General features: G+C 40.4%; 2 protein-coding genes across 4 annotated transcripts; both read right to left on the bottom strand.

The window, feature by feature from the left end:
- Positions 1 to 340: 340 nt before the first annotated feature.
- Positions 341 to 3,922, bottom strand: LOC4345923 (BTB/POZ domain-containing protein At1g55760). Its single transcript, XM_015795552.3, has 4 exons — positions 3,465 to 3,922; positions 2,441 to 2,598; positions 1,951 to 2,066; positions 341 to 1,195 (listed from the first exon to the last, which is right to left on the bottom strand). Exons 1-4 carry the CDS (start codon positions 3,578 to 3,580, stop codon positions 593 to 595), a joined length of 993 nt encoding a protein of 330 aa, XP_015651038.1. The 5' UTR covers positions 3,581 to 3,922; the 3' UTR covers positions 341 to 592.
- Positions 3,923 to 11,204: 7,282 nt separating this feature from the next.
- LOC4345922 (uncharacterized) lies at positions 11,205 to 16,022 on the bottom strand. Of its 3 annotated transcripts, none has more exons than XM_015793934.3 (8): positions 15,867 to 16,022; positions 15,608 to 15,676; positions 13,594 to 13,893; positions 12,685 to 12,868; positions 12,360 to 12,576; positions 11,933 to 12,078; positions 11,824 to 11,862; positions 11,205 to 11,576 (listed from the first exon to the last, which is right to left on the bottom strand). In XM_015793934.3, exons 1-8 carry the CDS (start codon positions 15,944 to 15,946, stop codon positions 11,562 to 11,564), a joined length of 1,050 nt encoding a protein of 349 aa, XP_015649420.1. In that variant the 5' UTR covers positions 15,947 to 16,022; the 3' UTR covers positions 11,205 to 11,561. The 3 variants fall into 3 exon arrangements, with proteins under 3 accessions (XP_015649420.1, XP_066159447.1, XP_015649418.1); XM_066303350.1 differs by having other exon boundaries at positions 11,205 to 11,532; XM_015793932.3 differs by having other exon boundaries at positions 11,205 to 11,862.
- Between the last annotated feature and the right edge of the window lie 429 nt (positions 16,023 to 16,451).

Raw genomic sequence — 16,451 nt, 5'->3', positions numbered from 1 at the left:
TACACACTGAACAATTAATGAAGGGCAAGACTGCTCACTTTGGCTTCCATCGGATGGCCTAATCAGCAAAAGAAAACGCTAAATTTTGAATTTTCAAACTTAATTTTGAGATTAATTTTGAGTTATTTTCAACGCAGTTTCTTTTACAACATTGGCTTTTAAGTCACCAAGAACATATTTATAAAAGTTTCATCTACAAATTTATTTTTATTTCCTAATAAGCCGTTTTGGCTTATTAGGAAATAAGCCAAACGATGGGACCCTTTGCTTCACATGATCACTATTGTTTTGCATATACCAGTTCAGAAAAGCAGCAACCACCCAGTGTTGGATCGGTATATGCATTACAAAATGGAAATCTGAAGTAATATTTTCTTCCAGATCAGCAGAATTGTTACAATACGTGGAGTCGGATACAAGAATTAGATTTACATATATGATATGTACAAAATCCAATCAAGGTATATATACATTAAATTTAGAGCCAATTTGATGGCATGTAAAATGTAGTACTATATATTTACATGCTTTACCAGCAACAATTCTGGAAAGAATGCTTCTGAACCAAACCAGATATACCGTATAAACATGCTTATCGCCCACTCCATGTTGTAAGAATACCTTGGAAGATTTCAGCTATGATATCCCTGTCTGCTGTCTGGAGGAACACCTTGAAATCGTCATGCATTTCATACACCTTTCTGAAATCTACCAGAAATCTCAAGCAGCCATCCTTGAGCTTTTGCAATCGGTACAAGTGCGCCATCTGAAGCCTCTCGAGCACATTCTTCGTGTCGATGTCCTCTAACAGGCTCTCATGGCATGCCTCCTTAAGATCAGAGATGTCATACTTATCGGCAGCTCTGAGAAGAGCTAACCTGTGGGTGAGGAACTCTTCGCTGCGTAGGTCACCATAAATGTAGTTGAGGAAGGCCTGGCATGCTTCAAGGGACATGTCAGAGATGTCAACTGTTGAGAGTTCTTTCTCCTTGAGGTCGTGCGAGAACATGCTCCTGAAGACAGGGGAACGGCTGGCCAGGATTGCACGGTGGGCCATAATGCTGCCGTCGGTAGCGTTGATTGTGATGTCGGTGAGGATGCCTTCTTGCAGCATTCTCGCCAAGGATGACAGTGCAGTGTTGTCTGAAGATTTCTTGATTTGGTGGGAAGCCCAAATTGAGGCTGGTTCACCACCCTGGAATGCAGAATTAGAGCCAGTAAGGGAATTGTACTGCTCATGAACATGAGGTAAAGGTTGCTAAGTTACAAGCACAAGAAGCGAACACTAGAGCTTTTTATGTTGAATGCCAATGAAATTATCCCAATAGTTGAACATGATGTAAAAGCACAAAAGGTATATTTTGCTCAATACACTTTCTTCTAGGGTCTTGATTGAAGTTTACTGGTCAATAAATCAGAAGTTTGACTTTGCTTTCCTAGAAGGTTTGGAAAATGTTATATTTCCATTTGGCAGGGTGTGGTCCGTTGATGATATCACTACTTAGTTGATATTCAATGTTCATTTACGACATTCTCAATTTTAGTTCTGAATGTTCTGAACTTCTGATATGCATTGGATTTGTTGGTTTTGGTCAAAAAAATTATTGACAAGTGGCGCCAGATGTATATGCTACAGGTTTCTTTTTTAGATAATGGAAATGGGTTACATCTCCGGCCTCTGCCCGTAGGCACACAGCCAAAAAATTCAGACGTGAACATATGCTACAGGTTTCTATGTTGTACTACTTGCTAGCTTCTGTTTTTCTGCTGAACCAGTGTATCTAGATGACATGTTGATTGATATCATTTATCAGGGTCGTTAATTTTCACCACTAAGCAGCTATAGATTAGACAGGATTTCAGGTGAGTCAAGGATGTCACTCCCCGTATCCTAATTGTTGTTGTACCAAACATTGACAAATGAGAAGAAGACAGTGACACAGTGCTTACAGATGGATCTGCAATTTTCAGGTCAAGAAACTCTATCTCAATCACAAATCTTCCTGTAACAGTACTATCAATTGCCCACACAAAACCTTCGTGTTTCAGCGGCTTGTCAAAAATTCCTGCAATATGAAAACCAACTGTCAGTTATGACTAATCGACAGATGGTGTCACTCTACCGTGCTTTTATGCACACTGTTTTGTGTGCAGAACTCAGCTTGGAACTTGAAATAGAAACAAAGCCTTCAATTTGAAACCTACCCAAGTGCCTGGTATTTCTAACGTTCGATAACTTAAATTTCTGGCTGCATGTCACATACTTTCTGCAGAAACTTAACTTGAATTGACATAAGGTACCAACATTCACTTTCTTTTCAACAGCTACTTATATATTGACATACTGAAATATATCTTCAACTTTCGTACACATCAAGACAAAGTGCATTGCAAATACAGGGAGAGGAGGCAGAGGACCTGTGTAGTAGGGCCAACTTACCTGGATGAACTATGGTCTTCTGATTTGGAGGAAAAGATATGAGAAGTTTTGTGATGAAGGAAGCAATAGGGGCTGGGGTTGTATTCTTGGCAGAATTCGATAACTCCGCAAAGACCTTAACACAAGTTTGCTTGTTATTTCTCTCCACAGATAGGTACCTTCATATTGCAGAATCAGAAACCATAAATTAGATCATGACATGATAGCAGCCCCCCTCATAATTCCCATCTATTAATGCAATGGATTGATAGTTTATTTGTTATAATAATCATCTAAAGGTGGGAAGATGAATCAAATAGTACGACTTAATTAAATATTCCTCTTGGTAACAGTAGAAAATAAACCGGTAACAGTGAAGGTTGAATAAAGCGGCCACTTTTGTCTGAAATACCTTTTATTCCAAGCAAAGCTTTTACTTTTCTCTTAGAGCCTAAATATGGTTAAGACAGGATCCCAACAACTAAACATAGTTTGGTGAGGAAAAGTATCTGAATCTCACTGAAAGGAATTTCAAAACGGCCATGACTAGAAATATAAAATTTAAGCAGATCATCCAGAACTAATGAATACACAAGGTAGCAAGCTGAAAACTGTTGCACTGAAACAGAATTCAGTCAAGTTCCACTGCTACAAAATCCAAAGCTTTTGCAACTTCAACTCTGACTACAGCTCAATTCACCACAACCACCACAAAATTGAATGGATCACTCCTTCCGAAATTACTGTTACATGGAAAATAAAATTAAAAGAAATTGACTACTTCTGCACCACCGAAAATACATGAACTCATAAATACCTCAGGCCATCCATTCACTATTCACAACAAAAAACAAAAAAATGATTCCATGCCAAACTACAACACAAGATTCACCTAACACACCAGATAAAACGATCAAACTTCATATCAAATTCATCTCAGAACAACCGTAACAAAATCAGCAAACAGAACAAGCAACTGTACTCTCCAAAAATCTACTGCAAAAGCTTCTTTTCCAGGGAGGAATGGATACATAAAGAGTCGAACCAGTTCCAGAGGCCGATGCGGAAGGGCTCGGACTTGCGGTAGGTGTAGCAGGGGAGCACGTCGACGCGCCATTGCGCGAGCCGCGGCGCCGCCTCCACGCGCGCCCCGTCGCTCATCGCGCCCCACGACGCCGCCACCGCCGCCACCACCTCATTGACGCACCCCAGCAAGCCCAACTCCTTCCCCAGCTTTCCTCCTCCCTCCCCCCTCACCCCACCTCCTCATGTACCCCCTCTCTCACCCACTCCTGTGTGACTCCTCCTCCGCCAAGAACCGCCTCCACGACGACGACGACGACGACGACGACGGCGACCAAGATCGCCCAAGTTGGGGAGGACACGAGGGGAGTGTGGCGGCTATATGGTGGTGGGTTGCGGACGCGGGGGAGGAGGGTGAGGTGAGATGACGAGAGGATTAATCAGGCACGCAAATGGTGGACGACGCGACGGTGAAGACTTGCTTCTACGCGAGTGGAAGAAGACGGATGATGATGGCGAGTGCCCGTATGGCCGTATGAAGGCTGTGTTCTTTGTCCACTTTCCAAACTTCACCACTCTCGTTTTTTTCCAAATTACTATTCCATCATTTTCATATTACAAAACTTTCTAACATTGCCCATATTCATATATTCATATAGATGCTAATGAATCTAGCCACATATATTGAATATGGGTAATAGTAAAAAGTCTTATAATATGAAACGGAGGGAGTAGTGATGTGTCTTTTTAAAATATAGATAATTAATTAATACTTATTTAATTATGTGCTAAACTATCGTTTCGTTTGCGTGCAATGTGGGAAGTGTTCCCAACTCCAATCGGAGAACACAGCCTAAGTACATTCTTTTCTAATTAAAATGTACTCCGTCTATAAATAGTTTTGGTTGGATGAAACATATTACAGTACTACGAGATTCGTATTAGAGCACTCTCTGTAGTATTAAGATGTGTCTCATTCAACTAAAACTTATTATATTTTAGGATAGAGGGAATATATTTGATCTCAATTTTTGTTACCGTGATTTTTAGTTTTTTTAAATACTAAACGGTGTGTTTATTTAAAATTTATTCTAAATCAAATAATTTTATATTTAAATTTATAATAATTAATACTTAATTAATTCTGCTCTAATAGGACTTTTCGTTTAATTTCATTTTCGTCTTAATCTATCTCAATCGTGCCGTTGCTTCCACTCCACTCCGCGCACTATTTCACACCGCATCGCCTCATCTCAACAGTAAAAAGTTCAGCTTCAGAATGATCAATTTACCATTGCATATTTCCATGGTTTGTTCGTGAAGTTCTTGATAGGTAATTACTGGTACGGTGGTGTTTTACATATATCAAGGTGAAGATGGAGAAAGCATATGCAAAACGAAAAAAAAACTATTAGCATATGATTAGTTTAGTTTTTTTAGAAACACAAAACACAGTATAAACGTAGACGCCGTTTAGCATGCGTGCTTACGATAATCAAGAAAAATACGTATCTTTATAAAAAAATAATGGGCGCGTAGTGAGGTTTAGTGGAAGATTAACCGAGCAATGATTCTGTACTTGATGCATTGTATGTATGTATGTATCAAAATCTACTGTCTTTGTCCAAGGACCCAAGATTTGTGCACTGAAACTTTCTGCTTTTCTTCTGGCCACTAGCAAAGATTTGGTTTTTGTGGTAACCGGTGTTCTCTTTTGACTACAAAATCGCAACCAATTGGCCACTTTGCTTCTCATCCTCTCTCTCTCCCATCCCCTGTATATTTTTGGTCACGATCACCCGCTAAATTCCTAACAACAAGTGGGATTAATTAAACAGAGGGGAAAAGAATCAAGAACCAAATTATTGTTGCTAAGATACGCACTGCCTGCTCGTAGGCAAAGAATCACGGCGCGAAAAATAAAAAGGAATCATTGAGCAAAAAAAATAATGTTTTTTTTCTTTAGGAAAATTTGTGCAGAGATATGCTTTGGATGGCATGCAGGGTAAGCTAAGCAAGTTATCATCTCTGCAAAGAATCCAAGCTGCAGAGGTTATCAAGCCACTGTCACATGATCATGACACAAAATGCTTAATTATTATTTTTTATTTTGGGCTGGGATTATTCATTAAAAGTCTTTTTCTTGATGTCATCTTCTCCGTTACCTCAAACAGCGGACGTGAGTTTAACCTGGTGGAGTGTGAAGCAGAGAGGCAGGCAGGATGAGATGATGAGCTGCCTGTTGCAATCTGTTCTTTGGAGATCCCGGTTGGACAAGGAAAGTATCTCCGTGATTCCATGTGGGTCCCACGCCTCTTTCCCCCTGGATTCTCTCACCCCAAGATAACAAGCAACCTCAGGGGTCCCACTTCCTGGAATCTTTGATTCTTTCTGGCTGCACCAATGTGGCAGGTTGTGTTGTGCCATGTGCAATGAAATTTGGTTGACTTTGAATGAAAATCACCCAAACAGATTTTAAATTCAGAGAAGAAGTCTAGGGGACAAATTTTATAGACCTTTACTGTTACCATACCTATAATAATGGAAATAGAAATAAAAATGGCACGTGTTAGAACTAGGGCAATACAAGTGCCATGCGAAAATTTGAGGAGCCTCACATGCCACCTAAGCAGGAGAACACCCAAGAACAGTGTTCCACAATACATATTATTTTAAGTGGATTCCACCAGTGTCTCTCCTCTCACTTTTCTTCTCCCCTCTCTCTCTATGCGTTCTCAACCGCGAACGATGCGAGGCATCGGCGGAGGTGGCGACTGGAACGACAGCAGGGTGGCTCAAGCGGCGAGGGCGGCGAACGGGAAGCCACAGACAACGGCGCCTCTCCTCGTCGGGGCCAAAAGCCGCGGATGACGACGCCACCGAGCTTGCGCGATCTGACGTCTGTGGTGGCGACGACGGCTTGTCGGGGCAGGGCTGCGGGTCGAGCTTGTCGGGCTCCGAATTGACGTAGGCCTCAACCTCGAGCCCCTTCCCCCTCCCCTCCTCAGTGCCTCTCCCTCTCCCCTCTCCGGTGGCCTGGATTGAGCAAGAACGATGAAGAGCTCAGGCGGCGGGGCGTCTTGTCCACTGAGCTGGATGCGAGCAGCCACATGAGCAACGGAACGGCGGCAGAGAGTACAGCTCGATGGCGGTCGTCCTGTCCTCTTCGCGCGCGACGACGAGGGCTCCCGCATGCAACAGATCAGGTCATCGGCAACCTCTAGATCAAACCGGCGGTCGTCGAGCTGTCCAGACGAGCGAAGGATGGTAACGAGCCCTGCGGGCGCGACCTGCTCCCTCCCCAGCCGGAGAGACGAGCTCATTTCCTCCGTCTCCTTTCTTCCTCTCCCTTCCCAAGCGTCGAGATGGTGCGGGTTGACCCTGCGAAAGCTGACAATTCTGACGAGGAACCGGTGGCTCAATTTGGCTCCGCGGTCCTCACTTAGTAACAGGATAGGCTGATGTGGCGTGGAATCTCTTATGTGGAATGCTGGGGCTGAACGACAGGTAAGCGCACTGTGAAAGCCCTTAAGCGACCATCTCTCTTCATGGTTCATAATTTCGTTCGAAACACATCGAATTTCATCATCCAAAATCCCAAATGTCGAAGTTCCCAAACTGCTAGGTTTTTATCCTTTTCTCAAACAAAATTTATCGAATTTAATCATTTTCTCTTAAGATTGTTGGAATTTTCCATCATGCTCTGCTCAGATTTTTTTTTTCTAATCCAAAACGAAATTGTGAGCCCTAACCTGTTCTAGATGCCAAACTCCTCGTTTTCTTGCAGCTCTAAATAAGGAAATAAGGACAGTTGTCCATCCAACCCCTCTCACATCGAGCACAACGCATAGTCCCTCGTAAAATCCAGAAAAAAAAACAAAGTAAATCATGATCTCAACTAATTCGCATCCCCATCCCATTTCCAGTCAAATTGGCCTATGAAAATAAAAGGTATCCATAAGATTCATTGAACGTCACAATTGCAACGCATATGCATCCAAAAAATGGATGATTGCATCCCATTGTATCCTTAACCAACATCATAAAACCAATCTTTTGCTTTCACACGCCAATTAATCAAGCACCATGTGTAGCCTTCCACAAATGGCCTAATGCTATATTGCATTGCACACACAATTAGCAAAGTAGTTGCTACATGTCTAGCCAATTCTAGATGTGGTGTAGTATCTAATTGAGCGAGCAAGCCAACAACCTTGAACAGAATTAAAGAAGTATCCAAGCAAATTAAAGCATTCAACAAATATGTGCTAATAATTTCTTTGCAAACTTTGGCAGGCTATGATTGGGAGTTAGTGGGTAAAACAACCTAGCTGGTGTCACTTCTGCTTGCTGATGTAGTGATGTGTAGTACGTAATACGAGATAGGTTAAAAAGATGGGCAACTTGGTGAGTTGCAGTAATAGATACGGGTCAGAAGGTGCAACCAATTTATCATGGCAGTGACCGATGGGCCAACCTCCAGTTTTTGACTTGTTATGCATATATTTAATTTCATTCTGATAGTTTTTAGGTTTTTTACAGGTGTATCAAGAAGATTTCTTGTTACGCTATCTCGAACTCCTGATCACAGTCTTTGAGTGATCAGTTTTGTACAAACTGTCTGAATTTCATCGACGTTCACCTTATCATAAAAAATTTAACCAGCAGAAAAAAAATCGTCCCATAACGTTTTATTAAAACTATGTGAATGCCCGTGCGTTACAACAAAATTTAAACAAGAGAACCACATTAAAGCCTCAAAAATTAAAGTAAAGTTATTCTCATTGTAAAATCTTAAGAGCATATTACATATTTGTTATCATTTTTACCACACTTCAAAAGAAATTTTCGCCATTTGGTGACTTAAGGTTGAGGAAAGGACAAAAGTCCACCTGCCTCACTTTTTGAGGGACCCACATGGTAGTTGTGAGTGGTAGTGGATAGTGACAGATTCACCACTCACCACCATCATTATTGAGGTCTTCTGAAAGGGTATAGAGGGAGAAGTTTTAAAGAGTATAGAGGAAGAAGCTTTAATCAAACTGATTAAGAAAAGCCACGGACCCTTACACCTACATGTGAACTCATTCCCTGTATATATGTTCTTAACATGTGCTTTAAGGATCCTGTCCCACACGTAGGGGCGGACCTAGGGGTGTGCCGGGTTGGCACTGGACATAAAAATGGAATCCTCTCAGAAAATAGAATATAACAATGATCACGGTTTGTCTGGAGATCTCGTAATCGTCAATAAATCAAATCAGGGAAAGAGGAAATGACTAGATGAAGAGAAACGGTGCGGGGAAAAGAAGAACATGGGATTGATTGTTCTGACTTTTATAGATTTTTCATGAATATGGACCACATTTGAATAGAAATTTGAAAAATCAACCAAAATCCGCCAAAATTCTTCCATCAGAATTAGGTATTTTCTTTAAAAAAATATATAGTAGAGTGATCACTAGAATGGGCATACACAGTGTATTTTTTCTGGGTCCGCCACTGCCCACACGAGGACTCACCCATTATTCATCGATTCTTAACATGCCTGATTTTATAAAAGGGCCACAAAATGACCGTTTTAATCTAGCCTAAAACGCTCAAACGGATAATCGAACCCAGAACTGGAAGATGCTACTTGAGCTTATCATAGTTATGCGTAGTTCATGCTATTAGGGCAGTGCAGCACTGGGCACCATCACTTGGGCACCGTGGATAACAAGTGCAAGATTAGTTTTTTTGTCTTATGATAGAATAAAAAGCCCAGCCTGCATCATATGATGTAAGCTGCCATTACTTATTACAACATTGTAAATTGTATAGTCCTTATTTACCACACCACAAAGCAGTAAATGCTCTAACAAAAATAAACTTAACTATAGGGAATATCAAAGATAGATTCTATTAGGAAACTTCCGTCCATACTTAGCATTTCCAGCAAATTAAATCAGCTTCCTTGGATGGATATGTTTTATTTTGTCAAGATTGGCGCTCATGTGGCTGGACAATGAAGGACAGGTGTCTAAGCTAGTAGCCTGCAATGTTGCAGATAAAAACTTAGGAAAATGACACTGGGGTCAGTGATGCATAACTGCTCCTGCACACGTACCCTATAATTAGAGTCTCAATTTCTTTGCCCGATTGTCTTTCCTTGGCCTACATCGACAACGATGCTAGTATACGTGCTACGAGTAGAAGAATCAGTCCAATTTATCCAACGATACTCACAAGCATTTCACTGATCACACACTTCCAGTACTTAATCCCAGGATATTTTCGTTAATTATGGGAAGAGAGAAGGTGACTGGTGAGCATTGAGCAGTATGCAAAGATGTTATCGTTAGTTTGTGCTTGTCTGAACTCTGAAGAACAGATACTAAAAATTAGTGCTATCACAGTATGCGGAGAAAAAATTGGTTTCTGACAAACAAAATATCAGAGTTTAGAACAAAAAATTAATTGGAAGGTAATTAAGCATGGCTTGTAGCTGTACCAGCACTCGTGAGTCGTGACTGGTAGGCAAAGGCAACAGCGGAAGCACTGACATGTGTGTGGTGCTAATGGTGTGGGCTCAACCAAGGGTTACCTACATTTGGGAGCATATGCATCGTGTTGTCAAAACAGCAATGGATTAATTGCTGGTGATCGATGTAGATGTGATCGCAGAAGAAATAAGTATGAATTTTGCATCTTCAATCGTTCAGGTTTTCAGGTCGCAACACTGAAAATAAGTTGTCTGCATAAAACTTCTTTGAATGTAGAAATCTTATAGGAACTTTAGGAGGATTAATTCAATTTCTATAATATATATTTTTTTAAAAAGATCTCCATTCTAAAGAAGAGCTTATCCTCAAAATTCAAATGCAAGTATGCAATAATGCAACGCATCAACTGATGAATTAGTCCTGTGTCTCTTTTTTTTTTTCCCTATTTTGGCGGGCAAATGACGCGCGTGCCGTCACATTCCGGCCCAGCATGACGAGCCACATGTTCGTTGCGATCAAGTTCTGGCCCAACTAGGATGGGCCGCACGATGGTAGAAATCAAGTTCCGGTCCAACAAGGTGGGCCGCACTCGCTGCAAAGACATCTCGGTCCAATTATCTACCACTTCTTAGAATTTAAGGCACTCCATGTAGAATCCCATTACTAATTTTATTCATTATATTATGTATAGGCGTATCATGTATCCATGTTTGTAAAAAATAAAACGTATTGGGGTATGTCGTATCAATATATCCATATCGGAGTTTATGTGGAACTAGTTTGGGACTTGAAAAGTTGGTGGTACGACATTGATACTCTCTTCGTCCCATAATATTGTAATCTAATACCGACATTGATACTCCGTCTCATAATATTGTAACTCAGTACCAGACGAGACATATTCTAATCTAAATTCATAGTACTAGAATATATCTCATACAGTACTAAATTGTTATGTTATAGGTGGAGACATAGTTTGAGAGTTGAAAAGTTCGGAGTGTACTGCGAGGCAGCAAAACATGAACAGGGTAGGGCGACTAATACTTGGCGTTCAATCGGGCAAGCGAACATGCTGATTATAGGCGGTAGTGATTGTAGTTGTTAAACGTGTGTTGACGTTCGCCGCTTAGTCCGCTATGAAAGGTTAGTATGCTACGAGTTTTACTTAGTGCTATCACCAGACAAATGACCCAAGTAAATAAGCAAAGTAGGTCCTAACTTGGATTGGCTGGAATTACAGTATGAAGTAGCCTACGGTGATCATGCGCAAACAGGTGTAGTGCAGGCATTCAGTCCACAGAAATTAATTATCTCCAAACATCCAAATTCAGCAAGGCATGCAAATCTCATCACAGTGAGCTGCACGCCAACGGATATAACCCATGCAAACCAAGGACATTAGAGATATATACATAGCAGACGTATCATATTTTAGATACCGATCGACATTGTGTTTCATAGATACCGACATTCTGCACGTGTTGCGACGTTTCACCCAAATGGAGTGAGTAGTTCCTCCATCCCTTAATTTTTAGTCTTCCACAATAGTCACACCCGGAGGGAGTGTGAATACTCTCTTCGTAACAAGTGTATCATAATCAATGCCTTGAAGACAACAAATACACAAGGAGTTACTACTCTCTCCGTCCCTAAATATAAAGGATTTTGGTTAGATGTCACGTATCCTAATACAATAAATCTGGACATGCTTCATGTACAGATTCAGATTCATTATACTATGATATATCACATCCAATCAAAATCCCTTATATTTAGGATGGAGGGAGTAACAGTTAATGAACATTCCATTCGTGGACGGTACCATCCCGCACAAAAACATCACATTATCTCCCCCCCCCTCTCCTCTCTCCCTTAAAAAAAAAAGCATGACATTACCTCGTACATATGCCTTAACTTGGCCTCCCTAGCTTTCACCTGTAAAAGAGGGGAAACTCATGCTCGAGAACAATAATGGTAAGGTTGCCAACAGACAAAATCAACATACGTATTTATCATCGTCATTAGAGTCGCTCCACTTTCCAAAACATCCAAAAGGCAAATATGCATCCAAGTGGCCAGCAAAGTATTCATCAGTGTCAGGGTGCTTCATGTCAACAGTTCCATTGTTGGTACAACCTTTACATGGTTTACCTTAATTTCAAAAGAAAAGGACAGTTAATTGCCAAGTAATCAACCAGACACACGCACCCAATAGTAATCAAATAATTGAAGATAAATAACACATGTGCGATGAAATGGATATTGATAATGAATGAAATGGCACAAGGGGAAACAAAAAGATAATTAAATAAAGTAAAATTATAGTACAGTACTACATTATGAACAAAAAAACATTTACAAGTATATATCGCAAAGGCAGCGAGACCAACAGTAATTTAACAGTACTTTATTAGGATAGAAGTACTCTATACCATTATCAGGATTAACCATGCAGAAACAGCTGACCAACATTTCTTCATAATTTCCTATTCCCATACGTTTGACTTCCACAAAGAACAGATTGTCACTAGTAGAGTCTAAACCATCAGCTTCTTTAGTCTTTGCAGTGAAATTGAGATGATAGTACCAAATATGGTTCTCACAAATTGGCTGGTAGTGCAAAACATCTTTGAGTTTAAGTGCCAAATCCTAAAATAAAAAGGATGGATCAGATAGGCAATCCTACATAATAAGATAAATAAGACAGTGCAACCAAAGCAGAAGGACAGAGAATGAGATAAGAGAGAGAGAGAAAACCCCCAAAAGATTGTGATCATCATTATACTTGTCGACTAATGCTTGGATGAATTGGTGCATTCTCTTATTGGCTGCCCTAGTCGAAGATGATTTTGTATGCCTCTTAATTCTGCCATCAGGCCAGTAAAGGCATCGCCGTATAACCTTATCCATTGTAGAGACATTATCATCTGGCCCCATGCGCCTAGTTTAAATCAGAGCATCCGATACGATTAGTAGATTGTACTTCCAAAAAAAATGGAGAACACAAAATAATACCAAGAACTCATTCAATGTTATCAGTCCTAGCTTGCATCAAAAGCACCCAAGTGACCCTCTAAAATAGATTACGGTGGTAACAAAAACCGAAACAAAAGAATGAAATGACTGTTTACAAGCCTGTTCCCACGGCATTTTTCTAAGAAATCCCTTCTGTCATTCTAGATCCCCAGCTCGTTTGGAACCTATTGTTTGTAAATCTTTTTTTTCTTTACTGCTGAGGGCAAGTTAACCAATCATATAAATTACAATTAAAACAAAAATATAGCTACAAACAAAGCGGTGCCATAACATCTATATGCACTTCATAATTCTCAGCTATGCTAATGACTTGTGCAATATTTCAGCAACTCCCACAGAAGTACAGTCGTAAAATTTTCCATTAACTTTAATTACTCTCAAAACAAGAATTTTAAAAACTAACATATGCTTGTACTTCTTCTAATCAATGTGTCAACTTATATGTAGTTTAACTAAAGGCCATTCGTCGTTTTCATGATTCATACTTTTAAAACTGCATTATGTTCCATCACCTATACTATTATACCATCAGCCATGTAGCCTTGTTTGAATATAATCAGCTGCAAGCATACACATCAAACAAAAGAAATGAAATAATAAAAAATCTAAATAGCAGTTGAGGAACTTTACATTTTTGGATCCCAATGGTCCTCAAGATAGCGATCAATAGCCTTGTCAGTTTCCTGTGAGCTTTGAAATGGCCCACCCACATTAGGATATGTGTGGAAAGATCCCTGAAGATCAACCCTGATGTAAAATATGCGTCCCCAATCTTTCACATGTCGAGCCCAAACGCGTGATGCCGGAGATGAGGAAAGGCAGCTTGCAGATGGTGGCCAGACCTCGGTGTCCTGATCTACTGCATCTGCTTGCTGAGAGGATGAGGAAGTAGCAGTGATGGAAGATGGCACATGCCCCTCCTTTGCATACCTGACATGGAACAAGCAAGCTAAATGAGTAGAAGAAGAATTTATTATTATCTTAGGAGACATAAAAACCATAGGCATATTACCACCGTGAGATGACAAAGTTGAAGGAACTATCTATCTAAAATAGGAAATATTTTGCGATACATTTTGCAGGCATAAACGGATTTTTTTTTGGCACAGTTAAAAGCCAACGAATCAGGTTTGTCAACAAGAAAGCATACTAACAGGCACAGAAAACATAAATAGGCTCACAGATGCCAGCTGTCCATTCAATGACCGTTTTTTTCTGTTGCATATCTCTGGTATTCTTACTGGCCTATTACCATATTTGAGAAGAACTCTACATAAGTGGCTAATCCACATGATACCAGGGAATATTATACAAATTAACTTACTAATGGGCTGAAATGTAGAACATCACACTTACCCAATACACAATTTACAGTGTCAAAACAAATTTTGCATGCCTAACTGTAATGGTGTCATTTCAATTTGGTAGCATGGCAAATCATGCATAACTATAAATTCATAAAAGCAGTTCCTACAAATTGAAGCTAAGTCCATGATTTAGATCAGATTGAGAAACAACAAACCACCATAATCAGATTCTAGAAAAACTAGTGAAAACAGTTGTCACTCGTACTCCCTCCGCCGCAGATTAGAGGGCGCACATTTTTTTTTCTATGTCGTCCCAAAACAGAGGGTGCATGATCTTTTATTGTGATTTTTCCCGAAATTATCCTTTCGCATGCGCCGTTGAATGCTTTGGGAAGATGGGAAGAACTAATTAGTTGCGCAAATCAAATCCGCATTACCAACAGAATCAATTCTGCATGCCGTGGGAAGTTGTTGCATGCTTGCGATTAATTAGGGGTAAGAGAGTATTTGTTTTCCTCACGACCAGTTTTCTTGGTCTTATAAAAAAATATATCACACCCTGTAAAATGGGACGGAGGGAGTAACATTCATTATTAGTGAAAAACAGTGCTTAGGAATGTAGAAAATGCAGTTGGGTCCTAAAAGTGAGTTCAACTAAGCATAGAAAAAGAAATTAAATTATATGATAGCAGCATAACTTGCAAGAGGTGGATATCACAAGCAACAAGTTAAATACAAATTGGCATGATACAGCTGCAAATGTTGAACATGAGCTGTGTAAGTAAAAATAAATTAACTAATCTCCTGTACGAAAACAGCTGTGTAAGTAAAAATAAATTAACTAATCTCCTGTACGAAAACGGCCACTGAAGCTACTCTCATGCATCAGAAAGAAAAAGGCCACATATACAATGGAATTCATTGCCCCACAAAACGACTGTATATTAAGGAATAAAATGTCTGAAAAACCTATAGCATTTATAATTCGACATTGAATTGATAGAGCCCCACAAGAAAAAAAAAGAATTTCCTAGCTTTGTACAGAAAAATTGGTGTAGGTCAAAAATCTTCTGGTAACTATATCCGACTGAAATACATAGGGATTGGTGTAGGACAAAAATCTTCTGGTAACTATATCCGACTGAAATACATAGGGATCAATACGAGAGCCCTCTCTCCCTAACCATCCAAGAATCCAACCCTTCATAACCATTTGGCCTATGTATAACCTTCGACTAGATCAGCAAGACAGCAACAGAAAAAGACCTAAGTATACCCTTGGACTAGATCAGCAACACAAAAAGAATGATAAGGGAGAGGGACTGCGGTGGTCATACGGCGGATCGGCATGCGTTTGTGCAGATGCAGTCTCAACCACATGGTCCTCCTCCTCCTCCTGACATGATCTGAAGTGTAACAATTTCAAGCGAAGATGAGTGAAGAAATTGTCACCAAAGAAAACAAAATCAGGATGGGATGGTCTATATACGTAACTTCAATCCAATCCAAGCAACAGATAAACAAAACGATTCGGATTCGACTGGATCGTTCCGAACCAAACAGAAAGCAAATAATCGAGAGAGGCGGACGACATACGGTGCGCACGAGCGAGTAGGACTGAGACGGCTGCCGCGGCGCCGGCGCTGGCGCCGGCCGTACGTGCGAACCGGTGGCATGGGGTTGGCGGGGTGGATGAAACGTGGCGATTTCTAGGGTTTGGATCGATCCTGGAAGAGGGAGAGGGACGGGAATGGGAAGACGGAGACGGCTTAGCGCGATATCTCTCCTCGTCGTCCCAGAGGCGTCATATCACCTTACGGCCCAAACCATACGGGCCTCCAATAACGTTCTGGGCCAAATTCTCTATGGGCCGCGTATTCGTGGCAATGGCGCTCGCGCGCCACCGGCTTTGCTGTCCGTCACTTTTAGCCGGCGTGCTTGCTGTCCGTCAGAATCCTTTACGTTAGATGAAGAGCAAACAAAGCAAACAAAACGAAGAGGATGTTCTCAAATTGATGTCATTTTCAACCATACTATTTTTGGTAAAGATGTTAAAAAAGTGTCTATATTTAGTTTATCACTAAACTTTAGTAAATATATAAAAATTCCTGCTAAAATTTTGATAATATTGTCAACTTGCCAAAATTTTAGCATTGGCAAAATTTAGTAAAATTTATTTTG

This window comes from Oryza sativa, chromosome 8 (genome assembly GCF_034140825.1).
Source record: "Oryza sativa Japonica Group chromosome 8, ASM3414082v1".
NCBI classification, from domain to species: domain Eukaryota; kingdom Viridiplantae; phylum Streptophyta; class Magnoliopsida; order Poales; family Poaceae; genus Oryza; species Oryza sativa.
Note: the sequence above shows the minus strand (reverse complement) of the source record. Positions and strands in the feature narration are given on the sequence as shown.

Excerpts from the sequence above, each read along its gene's own strand:
- LOC4345922 (XM_066303350.1), bottom strand. The coding sequence starts at position 15,946 with ATGCCACCGGTTCGCACGTACGGCCGGCGCCAGCGCCGGCGCCGCGGC. Across the intron at positions 13,894-15,607 it reads CAAACGCATGCCGATCCGCC|GTATGCAAAGGAGGGGCATG; the intron begins GTATGACCACCG and ends GTTCCATGTCAG. Across the intron at positions 11,863-11,932 it reads CTAATGACGATGATAAATAC|GTGAAAGCTAGGGAGGCCAA; the intron begins GTATGTTGATTT and ends CCTCTTTTACAG.
- LOC4345923 (XM_015795552.3), bottom strand. The coding sequence starts at position 3,580 with ATGAGCGACGGGGCGCGCGTGGAGGCGGCGCCGCGGCTCGCGCAATGG. Across the intron at positions 2,599-3,464 it reads CGCATCGGCCTCTGGAACTG|GTACCTATCTGTGGAGAGAA; the intron begins GTTCGACTCTTT and ends TGCAATATGAAG. Across the intron at positions 2,067-2,440 it reads GAAGACCATAGTTCATCCAG|GAATTTTTGACAAGCCGCTG; the intron begins GTAAGTTGGCCC and ends TTCATATTGCAG.